Source organism: Tyto alba, unplaced genomic scaffold (assembly GCF_018691265.1).
Source record: "Tyto alba isolate M040663 unplaced genomic scaffold, T.alba_DEE_v4.0 Super-Scaffold_9, whole genome shotgun sequence".
Lineage (NCBI taxonomy): Eukaryota > Metazoa > Chordata > Aves > Strigiformes > Tytonidae > Tyto > Tyto alba.
In genome coordinates this window covers 5,123,666-5,141,984 of record NW_024881330.1, presented here as the reverse complement: position 1 = coordinate 5,141,984, position 18,319 = coordinate 5,123,666, and the positions used below count along the sequence as shown (strand labels likewise).

The window sequence follows — 18,319 nt, the reverse complement described above, 5'->3', positions numbered from 1 at the left end:
CTTTTAGCATGACTAGAAGAGCAAAAAACCCACCCCCTTGGTGCAATTTTCATCTAGAACCAGAGAATCACTTAGGTTGGAAGGGACTCCTGGAGGTCTTGAGTCCAGTCTCCTGGTGAAGCTGGGATCCACACACGGTGATGTCAGGTTGCTCGGAGCCTTTTCCACTTAAGTTTTGAAAGTCTCCCAGCATGGAAATTCCAGAGTCTTTCTTGGTGACCTGTTTCAGAGCTTACCAACACACACTGGGAAACATTTTGTCTTGTAACTAACGAGAATTTGACTTGCTGCATGTTTTGAGTATTGGTTCTCGCCCTTTGGCTGTGCATTTCCAGGGAGAGACAGGCCCTTGGGCACTGGTCTATCCTGTTTATCTGGTGATAGTCTTCCACATCTTTCACTTTTTTCCCCTCTCCCTCTCCAGACTCATACTGTTATAAGCATTGTTGCCATCACTCTCTCTCACTACTGCCTACATTTACTTCACCCCCACAACACAATTACTTTTCCTCAGGATTTACTCATCCATTTCCCTTGCTGGTGAGATACTCTTTGCCCTGCCTGGGTTTACACACCACAGCCATCTTCCTAGTCACCTTTTTTTTTTAGGGCTTCATTCTCCTCCATGCCAGTCAGCTGTAAGTTATCAGTACAATCTGACTACAAATTAAAAAGAATTCTATTCTTCCAGAGCCAAAAAAAAAAAAAAAGCAGCAAGTGAATTGCCAATTTCCACCTATTACCCAAATCACACAACTATGTCATATTTTTTCCTTGCAATCCCTACCCAGCCCTACCATTCCTTCCTTTGTGGTTAACTCCATACAGTCAATAGGATGATAAGTTGTTTGTGAGAAGGGCTACATCCTCCCCTAGCTATGTAAATTATTAGCCTACACAGGAGCTCCCAGAGTAACAGATGGTGGAACTGTATGAAATTTTAAGAAATAGGAAAAAACTTAAAGGCAGATATATTATCCATACAGCAACTCTGAAACAGCATCATAATTATATTAAAATGGTCCTGTATTTTAACCACCTATGAATTATCTTGTACCATGAACATCCAGTGACAGCACAAAATGATATTATGAAAATAAAACATGCCACAGAGCACAACTTTGAAACAAGACAAAAAACTGAAGAATTTGCAATGAATTGCAACAAATCCAATCATAAATTTACAGTGTGCAATACCTACATATTGTTTGAAGCTTATATTGACTTAGGCAAAATAGATATTGAGAACTCAAAAAATCCCAAAGGTGGTCACAAACACCAAATGTGTCTGCACAGTATCTCAGTAATGTTTCAAAGTTTAAATATCATTCCCATTTTGGGGATGGTGAAATGGAGATATGGACACTGGAATAAATTACTGCAGAATAAACTAGGCTGTGAATGGTGTCAGAAGTGTGTGCACGCATTTGTTCCAGGAGAAACATAAGGTAGTCTATATCCTGGTTTACAAAGGACAAAAGAATTTCTAGTTAATGATGATGCATTTATTGCAAGCTCCAGAACTGCGCAGACACAGCTGCCACAGGGCAACTAGTGTGATACATATGTTATGAAAATGACTTTCAACAGCACTCACCTGGTGGTTCATTTATTTGAAAAGGATACTTTTTCACAGCAAAACTGTCCACTACATGTTTGACTAGGTAATCACTCTAAATTCTGTCTACGTCCCTCCCCAAGGACTGCAGCACACATAGCTAAAATTATAAACAAATTGCTTGCAAAATCTGGAGTTTTTCTTGGGAGAGAAAGTAGGTGATTCATATTTCCAGTTATTTGAACTTATTGCCTAGTCTAATTTTCTCCAACAGATAAGGTCCAGATTTCTAAAAGAGTAGCAACAACGTGGCCTTCTGAAGATAAAACTTAACACACTATTTCCAGAGAAAGAAAATACTGTAACAGAAGATACAGTAAAAATAAATATTTCTGAACAAGGAAATGACCTTTCAGAAGTATGACCCTACCTGAGTTGTGCTTTAAGTTCGGTAAACCTGGGTCGTCTACTAGGGTCGTATGCCCAGCACTTGGTCATAAGGCTGTAGAGGGTAGGAGGGCAGTTTGGAGGCATTGGGAGCCGCTCACCATTCTCAATTCGCCCAATCACATCATTGTTCTTCACTCCCTGGAAGGGCTTTACCCCGTGCATTAGAATCTCCCACATACACACACCTGAGAAACACACACAGAAAGATTTTCCCCAGCGTGAGCAAACAACACAACTTGTTAAAACAGCAACCCAATTTTGTATAGCCAAACAATGCCATTTCTTCTGAAACATGTAACTAGAGAATCAGTTTTGACTTACCGGCTGGCAGCAGAGAGCAGTGATGTGCAGTAGGATTACACACGCTGTAGCAACCTGAACTATTTATGAGGCAGCCTGACCCACAGCAGGCTCACAGCAGCCTGGCTTCACATTTAACCACCTTTTACCTATTGTAAATCTGAGTGGTTGCTCATATTCAAATCTACTTTTTTTATGAGGTAAAATGAGCTGTGTTTGCTTTTCCCTTTGACTAGTTCCAACCGGCTTGTTTGGACATGTATTTTCACTTTGAGGGTGTTTTAACGCTGGCATTGATCCAAATTTTTTGTGCTGAAACTATGTAATAACACAGTTTCTGTTGAAACTATGTTAAAAGCACAAAGGGAAAAATGGTCTGTCAGTTTAGGATTGGCCAGAATGTTCCACAAACTTAATTTTTCTAACTCTGACTGTATTAAGAGTTTTTAAACTGCTATAAACCTGCCAAAATTCATATAACATTTACTTAAAAACATTAAAATTTTATTTTGTAAAGAAGGTGAGCTCTTACTTGACTGTCCTGCTCTTATTTTATGTCTCATCATCTTTGTTCATTTAAACAGCCTATCTTTGTTCTGTCTGTCCAGACCAGCAGTCCAGACCAGTGTGAGCACAGGTGATCAGATTCATATGAAAATGTGCATGTTTAGGAAAAAAAGATCAAGGCTTCAGGATATTTATATTTATCCTTATTTTTACTCAGCTTCTGGTCATATTTTGTAAGCTAGCAGGAGCTATGAAAGACAAATTAAGTGGCAATCTAGCATTAAAGATCTGGAAATGGGACATCACATGGGCTGATCTATGCATTGAGCAAGGAAGCAGGCATATCACCATAAAAGTGAAAATATAAAATGTAAACAGCAAATAACAATGGTGTAACAAAAACAAAACAGAGGGAAAACAATAGTAAAAAAATCTTCTATGTTATGACTATGACCTAATTTCCTTGTACCTTCATTTCTGTCAGCTTATTATTAGAGGCAAAAAGTCACATGAAACTTTCAGCTTACTGAGCAGAAAAAGGGCAGAGAAATAGTGAGATGGAAAATGTGCTGGAAGAAACTGGATTTTCAGAAAGTCAAAACAGTGCCAAATATCTGGAAATTATTTACAGTAGTTAAGATGAAGCATCGAACTTTTCCGACAGGACACTTAAGAAACTCCACCATTTGGTGTTCACTTACCAAACATCCACACATCACTAGCTGAGGTAAACCGTCGGAAGTTGATTGACTCTGGAGCCATCCATTTGATAGGTAATTTTCCTTTGGAAGCTACAGGGAAGGCAAGACAAGGCAGGCTTTCATCCTACTACTGAGCTCCACTTCAACTACCAAATTCTGTACAAGAGATTTCTGCACTGTCTGACCAGTTCTGCTGGTAGTCCTCTATCTAGAGAGAAGAGCAGCACTTTGCCTAAATATCCAGACTGATGGACCTCCTTCAAGTTTTAAATTAATTCTTATTTCAAGATGCAACAATTGCAGTTAAAAAGGTACCAGCATCAAATCTGAAACCGCCACAAAATCTCAGCAAGGGATTAGGTGTTTTTAAATGATTAATCAAAAAAGGCTAGGTCATTTGGGATTACATAAAACAGAAAAAAGAACCAATAAAAATCAAAATAATCCCTCAAACCTCCCAGTAAAGCCCCCAACAACAAACCCCAAAAGCACAACAAGAAATGATCATGTAAAAGTATTATCCCTCTCAGCAACAAACCAACAATATGTAGCTCACAGTGGTAAGAGACAAATGAAATGAGGAACCATAATGGAGTGTAAGAGGACAGGATAAAGGATAATTTAAAATATATGACTGAAAATAGAAATATATTGAAGATTAGATTTATGAATACATGGTTTCATAACATACGCCAGATTTGAAACACTACTCTTTGGTACCCTACATGCATTTTCTATTCTCCTGTTGTATTTCCCATCTATCAGGCACTGCAGGACATCTCAGCTGCAGGAGCCACTTTCCATACAAAATGGGGGAAAAAATAGGCTTCAAAGACTTTTCTGTACTGAATCTCCCTAGTCCAGTGGCATCTGAAGTATGCATCATGCAAAGTCAGCGCAAACTCAAAGTTTATCTGTAGGTAACCTTGAACTCATTGTAGGCTACCCATATAATGCCATGAATATTATCTCAAACAGGCTTCAAATGTGGATAGTCTTCTAAAAAACGTGAAGAAAGCACTATAAGCTTGTCCTAAACAGTGGAATTTTACCGAAACACAAACTTCCTACTTTTTGCAACTTAAATCAGAGCCTGTAATTCTTCCTCTTAAGAATACATGTAGGAATTTACTGCCATTTATTAGATTGTTGAATAGCTTGCCTTTTTATACAAATACAACAGCTAGACCAAGAAAATCTGGTTAATTCCTTTTGAGAACAAACTCAGTATTGTGAGAAGCAACTGTGTTCTAACTGGTCTGCAAGAAGGGTCCAGAGTGTCAACTTACCTTTATAGTAAGTACTGTCTTCCATGTATCGGGATAAACCAAAGTCACCTAATTTCACACAGTCAGTGGCAGACACCAGCACATTTCTAGCAGCAATATCCCTGTCAATCAGAGGAGACATTATTTCTAGTTATTTAAAAATGCGAAGTGGTGAAATATCATTTGAAAAAAAATTATTAAAACCCAGAAGTATCAAACTCCTTTGAGAGGACTGAATTATTTTCTAGTCATGGTTTGACTGCACATATATAGAAAAAGACAATTACATATTCGTCTACTGACTCTGAGAAGCTTGCAGAAATGCTGCAGTACATTTAATCCTTATAAGTAATAACTGTCATCCGAAATTATAACTGTCAATGTCAACATCAGAAGAAAAAGTTTTATTCTTCATCTATTTAACTATCACAGGAGAACAATTTTTGGCAATTAGAGTTGACGGAAAGAAGAAAATCTGCCTCCTAACTCTGCAAAGGTAAGGAATTGGGTTAAGATCTCAGTTCTGTAAGAGGCTTCCTAATAAGGAGCTCAGTTTTTAGTGATGCCACAGGGATTATGAAAAGACTTGGGCATTTCCCTCTTGCAGTTTCCCAGGTGAGACAACCCACCTTATGTGTCTGCTGATTCTGGCTTGACTAAGCAAACTCAACAGTGCTACTTTCTCCCATTTCAGTATGGTATAAGTTGTATTTTGAAATTTTATTGCTAGTTAAAAATAAACATCTACTTGGCCAAAATTCAAGTATCTGTAACAATCATAAGGGTCTGTTATTTGCAATGTTTTCATATACATAGCTATTTATATATACATACCTAATACTTACATCTATATGCGATTGCATCTAGAATATATACAACACACATAATTTGAATGTAAGTATTTAAATACACATAAAACGCTCAAGTTCAAAATTAAATGGTACATGATAATTGGAGTGTTGTGAACTTTTAATTGCATAAAATTAGAGTCTAAAACCAGTTTCTTCTCCCCAGAAAGCTCATGTTCAAATTCAAGGGAATAAAATTCAAAACACACCCAGAAGGAAATCTAGGTTCATCTTCTGGTTAAGCAAGTACTTGTATTTTGTAAATATTTAGTTTCCCCTGTTCTTTGCCTAAGAAGCTGACTGCCCCTTGTTTGATATTGTATATTTGGAAGATTACAATTGCCTTGCAGCTTTAAAAAATATTGTAACCACAAAGGAACCACTCAGCTGAAATCTATTCTGTTTAACATCTGGCACCATCTCCAAGTCAATCTATGAGTGGGCCAGCAGGTGTCACTCTTTAAAAGGGTGTAATTTTGGTGCCAGCATCTGAAAAAATGACATACTAATATGAAGACTGACATAAAACAGGTAAGTAGATTTCAGGAGTTTCAAAGTATTGCTGCTACACATTCAACACACATCAAGGAAAAGAAACACAAAAGGAAGGCTTCAAAGAATCCAATTATATGTTGTAAGCATTTGACTTCACTTGTACAAATATATCTAATAGCCAGCATACTGCCAGTAAAAAAATCCAGTAATTTAACACACCTCGTATTCACTAAAATTTCACGTAGCTACAAATAAAAACCTACACGTACACACATATATGTATAAAATCTTACCTATGTACAAATCTTTTGCTCTCTAAGTAGGCAAGTGCTGTGCTAAGCTGGTAAGCGTAGAGTATCAGAGAGGCAAGATCCAAACTGTATTTTCTTACTTGCAAAAATGATCTCAACTTTTTGCACAAAGAATGAAAAAAAAGGAAAGAAGTTAGAACAAAAAAAATAACAAATTTGAACAAGATACATCTCAGATTGTAAAATTTACGTGAGTGTCAATGGGCATGCCTTCCCTTAAGACTGGATGAGAAAAGAAAATCACTTGCCATGAAAAATTTGACTCTGGGTTAAATTCAAGCAGTTTTTTCTACATGAAAACTGTTAGTCAAACAAACAAACGAAAAAAATTGGTGCATTGCTTTCAGGCTCCTTTTGAAGACTGAGAGCATGTGCTGCTGCTGTTCCAGAGTAAAGCACTCCTGGACTTTTTATGCATTCTTCCCTTGGCAACTGTGTATGTTTTTGGACACAGTATATGGCCAATCAGAACACCAATTAGATCAGTATTGTTTAGGAAACACTAATTTTAATCTACAACTGGATTTAACTCACAGTAGCCAATCTCAATGCAGAACTTTTATAAGCTATATGCCCAGTATAAGGCAGTTAGGACCTAATGGAAGGTGCCACAAGAGTCTCTTTATAAATTAAAACAAGGCTTTGAAAAGTGATTTGGGCACTGGAAAGGAAATCTGTAATTTTTTGACAGAAAATTACTTCTCCACTACATGTTTTTCTGACTTTTTTTTCTTGGACAATGTATGGCAGTTTGATAACTACGATGACTATCTTACAATGCAGTATGAAAAACCACTTCACCTCACGTTTTCAGAAACATGTGGCTCAAAGGAAACAAATCAATTATAAAAAGTGAGATCTAGTATCATTTAAACCATTCATCCAAAAGGCATAATAGTGAGGAAAGTCATCTTATTTAGGGCCTCTGCTGCGGAGACTGCACAGAAAAAAACCCAGAAGAAATTCAGTGGAATGGAAAATGCTCTATTACTCAGGAAGAATAAAAGATGTACCATGTAATTTCACTTCTAGAAGGTATGTTTGCAAATGCAGTTTAAATGATATCACATTATCATCATCCTGACACAGGTCATGCTCTCAGTCTGGAACAGCAATTGAATTCTCTGAAAACTATGACTAAATCACTTTGGTATGAGCTGATGCAGTTCTCTCAGTAGATGAGTTAGATCAAATTCTGCCACTCCTGTTACTGAGTCCATAATTCTACAAACAAGTATGATATCACATTTGAGGAGCATGCCTTTGCTTTAGTACTGAGAAGTGATTTTTTTCAGTCTTCTTTAAAGGTGTCTGTTAGCTGAAAAAGAGAAGATCACAGTTGCATGAGGATTCTTCATACCTCTCCAAGTGTACAGAGCTCCATGATTATCCAAACTGGGTTTTCTGTAATAACTCCAATGAGCTTCACAATGTGAGGATGATCAAACTGACGCATTGTTACTAAAAGGAAAAAACAAGTTGCTGTGTTACATAAAAACTTTTTTAAAAATAAAAATAAAAAAAGTCAGTTAAGAAACATTTAGCCTATGACCAGAGAATAAAACCACGGTTCTGCAGGACTCAAAACAACTTCTTGCAAGCAATAATGTCTGGTTATTTAATATTCTGCAGGCAGTATGAAATACTGCTTGCTTTAGTAAACTACTGTGGAAGGTGCAGGGCTCTTGTGCCCTGGTTGAGCATAACATAAGTTAACATAATGACCTATCAATCCAGAGTATGACCAATTAACTTGTGCCCTTTTACTGAAAGAGGAAGAAGGAGAAAAGAGTGTGTACAATTCAATGTCTGGAAAAAATGTGTCAATTTATGACACAGATATAAATCTCATTTAATCATTATGTTCACATCTCATTTTATTTTCCATGGAGTTAATTAAATTTTCAGTCTCAGCAGTGCACAGTATATTTTATGCAATAAGACATACAAATCATAGAATCATAGGATGGTTTAGGTTAGAAGGGACCTTAAAGATCACCTAATTCCAACCCCCTTGCCATGGGCAGGGACATCTTCTGCCAGACCAGGTTGCTCCCAGCCCCGTCCAACCTGGCCTTGAACCCTTCCAGGGAGGGGGCAGCCACAGCTGCTCTGGGCAACCTGTGCCAGTGCCTCACCACCCTCACAGGAAAGAATTTCTTCCTTATATCTAAATCTACCCGCTTTCAGTTTAAAGCCATTCCCCATCAGTCATCCTATTACTACACTCCTTGTTAAAAAGTCCCCTCCCATCTTTCCTGTAGCCCCCTTTAAGTACTGGAAGGTCACTCTAAGGTCTCCCTGGAGCCTTCTCTTCTCCAGGCAGAACAACCCCAGCTCTCTGTCTGTCCTCACAGGAGAGGTGCTCCAGCCGACTGACCATTTTTGTGGCCTCCTCTGGACCCACTCAAGCAGGTCTATGTCATGCAACTTTGGGCAGCTCTTTCAGTTCTTGGGAGATCAGCCTGGATATAGGTCCACATAGGAAGGTTTTATCACTTCCACTTGGGTTTCAGTCACAGCTTTGCAGCTGCCGTGGCTGGGAGATGTTTTGTTTCAACAGGAAGCTACCTCTGTCTGCCCCCCAGAAGAAAATAGCTTGTTTTCCAGATGCCACCCTCCCTGAGCACCTGGCCACACAAACTGCCATGCTGTGCCCTGTTTGACCCGCCGTATTCACAGCACTCCTGGTTGCCAGTGCTCTCCCAGCGCTGCCTTTTTCAGCCGTGGGGGTTGGCCGTCGTTGCTCCTGGCCTCGCCCAAGTCTTGTCAGCTGCCAGCTCCTGGTGGCTTTCTGCGACCCTGGCATTGCCCTGGTTCAGGAAACGTCCCTGCACATCATGCAGAGCGTGCGGGCATGGAGCTCACCACTGCAGTGAGTGACTGCTAATGGCGGTTACACCGCGGTTCAATCTCCCGCCGTTGCTCCCGGCCCTGCCCAGGTCCCCTCAGCCGCTGTGGCACGAGCTGCCGGGCCTCTCCGCTCCCCTCAGGTTCCCCCAGTTCGGGAAACCCCCCCTGTGCACCGCGGCCGGTCGTGCCGGCACCGGAGCTGCTCGCTTGCACCTTTAACTGGTGTAAATTGATTTCACATGAATTCAAGGCGATACAGGTTGAACTGCGATTTTCAAATAGAGGAGTTCTGTGGACTTTAGAAAGAATACAAAACTAGGAAGCTGCGCGCGTCACGGTGGGTGCGGAGCTAGAGAGGACCGGGCCTCGTGCCGGGCAGACACTGTTGCTCCCTGGTCGAGCTGGCAGAGTTACAGCACGGCACAACAGCCCGTTTGCCCGCCCTGCTCGCTAGCACTCCTGGGGGGTTGCTTTTCTAGGTGTGGGTCGTGCCGGCCCCGGAGCTGCTCGCCTCGGCCGCTGAGGGCTGGTTTCCATTTCACCGCGGTTCAATCTCCCGCCGTTGCTCCCGGCCCTGCCCAGGTCCCCTCAGCCGCTGTGGCACGAGCTGCCGGGCCTCTCCGCTCCCCTCAGGTTCCCCCATCGTACCAGCATCAGAGCTGCTCGCCTCGGCAACTGACTCAGTGCTTATTTATGTTTTGGGGAGATGTATTTGGTAGGTTAAATGAAGTATCAGTCCTCCAATTAAGTCGTTCTCAACCAACATATGCATGACATACATCCGTAACTTAATCCTGAAGTAGTGTCGGTTTTACATTGACAATTTGTAGTGTCAATAGAAATACACTGCAATTACCAAACTGGAAAGACTACCTCCGTTCGCCTAAAACTGGACAAGAATAAAAAATGGAATCTTTTGGCTTTTAATTAATCATAAGCTAAAACCAGCAGGTGTTTTTAGATTCCTATTCTTATAAGCAATAAATTCTACTTCAGTACACTGGTACACAGCAGCCGTATAAACAACACTTCTTGAAATGCCACAAAACCCAAGAAAAGTCCCTGGGCAATGCTGTTTACAAGACCTAATGTTGTAATAGTTTAATAACATATTTTCCTGCAAAGAAACCTATATGGGCAAACTTAAGATATCTTCTTTAAAATATGAATGTCTTACGAATAATACAGAAAAAAAAATCAATAAAACAAATATCCCTATCAATGATGTAGCTTATCACATTAATAAAAAAGAATAAACAATATGGTGAAATGTCAAATGGGCAATAACAACTGCTAAAATACTACACAGGACTGACACTAGATTTCTCAGTCAGACAACTCCCCTCTTCTCTTTCACAGTAAATAGAATTTCAGAGAGGGAAGCTGTTTCTGACACCTTTAAAAAGTATGCATTGCTAAACCAGTTTAGTGGAACCCAATGTTAGTATTAAAATCTCAGCAAATGAAGTGTATATTCCAAACAAACTCCAATTATTCAGCTTTAGGGTTTTCTTGTGCTAATCTAATCTAATACAATTTACAATGTTTTATAACATGGGAAATGTTGCTTTATTGATGTAAAAATGAAGCAGTAATACAGTTTTAATTATCAAAGCAATGGAAAGGCAAATAACACAAATAGGTTTATATCATATTGTCTTACCAGTTTTAAACATAAAATACTCCATCATGGGAAGTAATTCCCAGAAGTTAAATAAGCAAACAAACTCACAAATTCTAAAAGGTAGGAGGGTTATTGTATCATTTTGTCATCCAGATTCCAGAGACAAGAGAAATTAACTACTTGCAGAAAGGAGCATTTTACCAAAAAGCCAGTGGATGATCAATACAAATCTACCCAAATCAGGTGGTTTGTATTTTAGTATATACAAATGCATTAATAGCAATATATTGCTATGCAAAAGCAGACAGCAATGAAGAGACAGCTGCTGCTCATAAAAACAATTTCTTTCATCTACTTTTTATTCTGAGGCGTTTCTCCTTGCAAGAATCAATACTAAATCTTTTCAACACTAAAAGTACCACAAGCAAACAACTAAAACCCAATAGTCATAATATAAATATCAAAATATTAGGAAAAAACTTTCTTAATTCAGTGAAATATCCAACTCTCCCTCTCCTGATATTGCATTTGGGCCTTTTGAAGAATGATTTTAAAAACTAGGAGGCAGTATCTTCTGAGAGAGTTTGCAATCTGAATGTAAACAAGGGAAAGGTAACAGATGGGAATTAGAACAAAAAAAGAAAAGAAGAAATGGCAAAACTATTAAATCAAAATTGAAAAGCACTATTTATCTGTCTACTACGTTGGCATTTCCTAATCTGTCAAGCTCAAAGCATAATAAGAAGCATTCAATGAGCAATTATTTTCTACATTGTTAAGAGACAGCAGCCTACCTTTGACTGCTAAGTTATTACTATAAGCAACTGTATTTACTTTTGTAACAGTTAGAAATATAATGGAAAAAAATTATAGTAATTTAAGAAAAACCTGACATCCAAAAATAAGAAGCCATTAGCCAAGAACACAGATTTTCTGAACAATTAGAAAAAAATCCTCAAACAAAGGAACAGTGAATAAAAGTATACTGTAACATCTGGCCATAACCAAATAATTTACTGATATAATACAATACCTTTATGAGATTTATAGATATACAATAGCAGAGGATAATAGACAAAAATTAAGGCCTAAGTCTTGTATCTTAATTTGCTTACAAAACTAAACAGAAAAATCAGTAACTCCAACATTTTTGCAGAAGTTTTCTGTTAATATTCATGCCAACAAAAAGCCTTCCTCCATGTATGAAATGTACCATTTGGGGAATGCAACATTTCTGGGCAATTATTTAGAAAATTGGTTAATTCCATCATCATTTTTAATTCTGAATTTTCAAAACAGATCTCTTAGACTTAACATTTTTAGCAACTTTGTTAACAAAGAGAACCATCTGACCTTCTAAAGTAAGTGAAACAAGTGCTATGCTTTTTTCAATTCATTAAGGAGAAAGAAAGAAACAGAGGATCAGATCTTTAATACCCCAAAACTGGTTCTGAAGCCTTATGGGAGTCAGACATCACAGTTCAATTTAGAAAATCAAAGAATCCACATGTAAGCACAGACATGGGCAATGCAAGGATGTAAAACAGTCTTCCTGGCACATACTGTAGGAGAGGAAAACGTCCTGCTGTATGTTAATAAGAGATCTACATTAGTATCAGAAGTTTCTGGCACAGATGGCTGCAGTCTTTGCAAGGACCAGTTACTGAAGCTACCTCAAAAGAAGTATTTTAATACTTACAGGCTTCTTGTAAGAATTTTTCTCTAACACTGTCTGAGGTGCAGTTTTTACATGTTTTGATTGCAACAGCCATAGCTGGATTTTCCTGAAAAACAGTATTGAGAAATAACTGGAATACAGCCCACCAAAAGTCAAGTCCTTTACAATTCTAGCAAAACTCCTTTAGAGAAAATTACTATTAACTAAAATATCTTTACTTAAGAAATTACATTTTGAAAGCTTCAGTGTTAAAGTATTACTATAATCAAGACACCTAGTATGCAACATTTACATCTAATGCACCTAGGAAACAATCTGTTTTAACTGTTAAATCATACAAAGCATTATGATAAAAGGTTGTAAGTTTAGCTGAATAGTACTGTAAACTTTTGGCATTATTTAGGATATTCTTGACAATATTTAGCAAAAGCAGAGGAAACAAGTAGATATATGCCTAAAAACCACAATTGGCTTATGCAAGCAAGCAACCTGGAAAGCCAAACAAATCACTTTTTGTGGCTCTTGAGGAGCAAAGACTGTCTATAATTTTGAACTCAAACTACAAAGGCAAGTAAAACAAAGATTTTACATATTAGCTTCACAATCAGTTATATCAAGGGCTTAAAACAGAACACATGTATTCAAAATCAGAAACAGATTTTACCATCTGATTGCTTATCCTCTGAATACTGAAAAATTAGAAGCACTGAGACAGCCCAAAGGAGGCCTCTTAGCTCAGGCGGCACCTTTCATCTCTTGCTTTGGTGTGTTTCTCAAATATCCTTTCCATACGTTGCAAAGTTCAGAGAAGCTGCAAGTGTTTTTCTCCTGAGAAGAAGCTTTAGGTGTTTGAAATTCACTAGTTTTCAAAACATCATGACTTAGCAAATGGTATTTTTACAACATAGTGTATCCTCACAGTAACATGCGGTGCTCAGATGTTGTCACTCATACAAGTTCTTAATGGTTTGAAAGCAGCTGAAGTGTTTTAAAATTAAGATTCTACATTAGGTATAGGCCTGCTCAAGGACTAGCATGCCTTCCTTCCAACTGGGAAATTGGGAACTGTGCTTTGCTTAATGAGAAGATTACAAATGAACCTTTCCCCAAACAGCTACAGGGTAGATGTATGTCCTCACCTAGTTTTTAAGGCCAGTGAGAGCTGGAGATTCAGTTATGTTCTATCTGTGCTCATGCTTGCTCTATTTTAAAGTTATTCTTACAGACAAACATTATCAGAATTAGAATAATACGTGCATTTTGCAAGCTTAAATGGCTATTTTCTAAGTTACTCATAACATAGCTCTTCACATGGACTTTGCATAAAAATACTGATTAAAACCTTTTCTCATACATAAAACATGTCCATAAACTGAGAAACTTGTGGTAAATTAACATGATTTTATTCTTGTCTGAAATCAGGATTCAATAATCAACACTGGGTGAGACCTCTGGAGGCCTGCCAGACCAATCTTTCTCCTGGTGTTACAGATAAAAATTTTTGAAACATCTCATAACCAACATCAGCATCAAAAGGAAAAGTTCCCATGTCTGCAACCAGCAAATACTCCAGACATTTTGCAAAATGAATATAGGAAAAGGCCCAGTATCAGGGTTTTGCTGGTCTTCTGTTTTCAGATAAGGAGACAAATCAGTGAGGATGTATCAGACTGGCAACAGTTTGTGTACTGAGCAGCAAACATTATTTTAAATGACACTTTTGGATTAATCCCACAGTAAATCAGCCTTTAAAGACAGTCTTATTCTAATTGCTTACATCTGAGCAATAAGATCCTATATGTATACATACATTTTTCATTCGGTATCCTCTAAATACAGGCTGGTTGTGATATTTCAGGAATACCTAGTACTAAGCAGCATTTGAGAAGAGGTGGATGCTGCACAGTCACTAGAATAAGAACATTACAATTGCAGTGAACAGGGGAAAATTCAATTTTTTTGGATTCAAATTTGAGCTCGCAGAACAAGAGGCCAGAAAACTCACCCATATTTTTGCATGTGAACTGAGTATATATAAGGATGGAAACGCTATCATGTTATTGTAGCTAATATTTTATCTACTGTAAGATTCCTTCCAAAAGTCTAAGTTACACTCTGGGACTACTACATTAGAATTTAATAATACCTCTCTGTTTCCCTTCACATATTCAAGTGTCTTAAATATAGTAAAATTTCTACTAATAATCAGCAGACTGCCATTTAAAAAGTTTGTACTAGACAAAGGATGACTGAATAAAATCTGTTTTCCAATTCAAGAAAAAGGAAGAGAGAGACAGCATTTTCAAAACAATAGTCCCTAAGAAAAGGGGTCTTTAATTGGTTTTACAGAGCACTAGATTTATCGACTGTGCCCCACGTTCAGTGAAACATTACTCCTCAAGTACTCCTGTTAACTTGGACAGAATTAAATTAAAAGTAAGAATCTGCCTTAATGAAAAGTATATCAGGATCTGCTTTTCTAAATAAAGGTATCAGAACAGACTTCAAACTTGTCTGTAATAAATAACATTTATCCTTATCTACTTACTTAAATACTGCATTAAAGATTTATTTACTTAACCCAGTGAGTCCCGAGTGCTAACCAGCTGTTTCTGGGAAATACTGTTTCTGAAGTTAGAACTAGATTGCTGTCCACATGAATTATTAAGTCATCTACTGAAAATCCAGAAAATTTCTTCAAATGAGAAACAAATCTTCACTTCACACTTGCAGAATTAGATTATTATAAGCTTGAAATTGGTTGAAATTAAATATTTTTCCAGCTTTCTCTTGCTTTTTTCCACAAACTTAGTTTTTCATTCATTTAAATTGTAATCTTAATTTTTGTGGCTACTGTCTAGAAAAACACATAAGCATCAGCCTAAATTACACAAGTCCTGTCGACCTCACTGGTTTCAGTGAGCTGACTCTTGTGCATTGGGGTTTTGCTGGATCAGCGTCCGAATATTTTGTATCTTTTCTTTCAGGAAGAAGTAGTAACTTTATTAACATACAAGTTTCTTTCTGAGAGATATAGTGAGATGGTTGCTGGAGAAACAGACACATTTGTTTAACATTAATGTCCCTCTGTTGCAGGTTACTGCCCTTCCAGCATAATAGACTTAAATTTCTTCTCAGTGTTTCAGCACAGAAGTTAGATTAGCTTACCCTGACACAGTTGGCAGCTTCTCCACTTCATGAATGCTGAACCTAAATCCAAGTCAGGCTGGACACCCATAAACAGTTTTAAATTCTGGAAAAGGTTCTAAAGCACTGAACACTCAGTAGGGCAGTATGGCCAAAGGGATGTGTGCTTACCATGCCTGGACACACTCAAAATGCAGACAGTGTATGGCTGGGGTTAAAAACAACGACTTCTAATTCCAACTCAGCCAGTGACTGTGGTACAGTCTTGAGTAATTTACTTGGCTCTTTTGATTCCTTTCCTCATCTACAAAAAATCGAGATATAGGAGCAGAGGAACTACTCTGGAGCTAATTTTCTACTTACCTGAAACATCAGATCTACATGCTGATTATTCTGAAAAATAAATCACAAAGCCAATTTTTATTTGTTCTGGAAGACTCGGACCAAGGCATCTAAGGAATACATTTATTTTTGATTTTGTTTTTTAACTAGAAAGGTTTTATTGTTTATTTATTTTTGTTTCAGAAATAAGGCTTACCGGACTCATGTAAACTCCTTGGTGTACATCTCCAAACTGTCCTTCACCGATGCAGCGCCCCAGTTCAATTCTCTCCCTTTGAATTTCATAATCTCTGGCTATAAGAATATAATGCACTTAAAATATTAAATTTGTGATGAAGGGCAAAGAAATAATCCACAAGATACAAAACTCAAAGTAAGTCACTCAAATGTCTCACATGAATAACTAAGATTAACATTTGCTGCACACCACCCTATACAAATGCTGCATACGCACAGTGGAAACCTCTTAAACAAATGTTTGAGCCAAAGCAATGAAAAAAGGAATTGTGAAATCTGATTTGCTAAATTAGCTACTATGCATTATTTATTTCAATGCAATAGACATAATTGAATCCTTCTTAATTATAGCTAGTAAAAGACAAAGAACGCAAATAGCCTAGGGCAGTAGCGATGATATTAAATACAACCTTAGCATACACCCATTTAGATGTTTAAGAGAATTCCACTATGTGGTATTTTAGATATTGGAACCATCAAATGAGCCCAGAGAATTTTTAAAGAGGTAACTGCAAGAAAAAGTACAGAAACAAGAGCATGGCAAATAAAGATAAAATGAAAGAGCAAAATTTTGAGTGCACTGCACCTCTATCAGTGTATAATTGAAGTAAAACTATTACGTTTTGTGGACTTATGCAATTTTGTTAACTCCATGGTCTAAGAGACTGAGAAAATTACTGAGAAAAATGGCTCAGTACATCAGCAAAACGTTTAATCAATTGCAACTGAATTACTTCATTTGCAATTTAACTTCTAGCAGACATGGAAAAATATTTCAGGAATAGCAGAAAAGCACATACAGTATATGTTTTCACCTCAATTTGTATTATTCAGAGAAAAAAACTATAACCAACCAGCTTAGGACTTCATGACTGATACTTTTGACTTCATTAACACTACAGAAATAATATCAACTAGAGCTGGATAAGGAAGTGGTAAGTGTATTTTTAATTTTTTTTTTTTTTTTTAAGTATTGCATTTTCCTCTTTAAAATCCCAAAGCTAACTGGTTTAACTATAAATAATGTTTATTAAATGAAAGTGAATAGTAAACTTAAAAATTCCACATCATTCCAAATTGCAAGCATACAGGGATGGGTAAAGGGTCTCCTGTTACCTTCATCTATTCCATAGCTTTCTGCAGTGCAATTAAGAGAAAAATCAAATGCTTACTTAGATATAGCTTCTTAAAATCAAGACAAGGACAAACATTTTTCAACATTTTTTAAAAAAATGAAGAAATATACTGATGCAATTTTAAGTTTACATTAGCAGAAGTCACAGGTCTGTTCTTGTGATTGCTACTGACTCAGTCCTTTGAGAGCTGAACACTTGAGTCCACTTCAATCCACCAAAGCACTTAATGAATTTCAGTTCATCAGCCCATCTCACGGGCTTTGAATTGTATGCATACTTAAGTGTTCAGCATCATCCAGGGCTGGGCTCACAAGTAATTACTCCCATGAATTTAAATGAAAAGATTAGGGGAAAAAAAAAATCACACAGTTAATATGTTAACAAGAAAATAAAGGATATAATTTATCACAGTACTTTTTGATAGTGCAATTATTTTAGTAGAATCACATAGTGACTTACTGCAAGACATTCAAAACACATTGTTTATTTCTGGAAAACATATATTCTTGCTATTCAAATATTTATTTTCAAATATATGTTTTTCAAAACATATATTCTTGCTTTTCAAATACTTTCCACACTGGTGGAAACTATGTTGTAAACACTGAAGTGATCGTGAAACATTCCTGCCATGAGGTAAACTCCAAAAGTCCTTACATTAATGATTCTTCAGGAGAACGTGGTACCAGTTCAGCACCATTGTCCCCTCTTACACTAACCAAAGGCAGTATTTTTGCGGGCCTGTGTATCAACAGATTGCCTACTTCTAGAGAAATCGTTGGTTGCAAAAACGCAACTGTAATTTTGCAGACATGCCTTTTAAAATCAGAATACTAGAATTTCATGCTAAATTAGCCTTGACAG

At 37.4% G+C, this 18,319-nt stretch overlaps 1 protein-coding gene across 23 annotated transcripts in view; it reads right to left on the bottom strand.

The window, feature by feature from the left end:
- The window catches only part of PTK2 (protein tyrosine kinase 2), a 222,910-nt gene that overhangs the window by 33,591 nt on the left and 171,000 nt on the right, over positions 1 to 18,319 (bottom strand). For 8 of the 23 annotated variants that reach the window (XM_042786022.1, XM_042786023.1, XM_042786004.1 and 5 more), the window contains 9 exons: positions 17,436 to 17,456; positions 16,279 to 16,376; positions 16,104 to 16,133; positions 12,615 to 12,699; positions 7,799 to 7,899; positions 6,421 to 6,536; positions 4,806 to 4,906; positions 3,517 to 3,606; positions 1,989 to 2,193 (listed from right to left, as the gene is read on the bottom strand). In XM_042786022.1, coding sequence (XP_042641956.1) covers positions 1,989 to 2,193; positions 3,517 to 3,606; positions 4,806 to 4,906; positions 6,421 to 6,536; positions 7,799 to 7,899; positions 12,615 to 12,699; positions 16,104 to 16,133; positions 16,279 to 16,376; positions 17,436 to 17,456 — 847 coding nt within the window. Of the gene's footprint in view, positions 1 to 1,988; positions 2,194 to 3,516; positions 3,607 to 4,805; positions 4,907 to 6,420; positions 6,537 to 7,798; positions 7,900 to 12,614; positions 12,700 to 15,911; positions 16,067 to 16,103; positions 16,134 to 16,278; positions 16,377 to 17,435; positions 17,457 to 18,319 lie in introns of those variants that run through there. The other 15 variants (XM_042786009.1, XM_042786010.1, XM_042786018.1 and 12 more) reach the window with 4 other exon arrangements.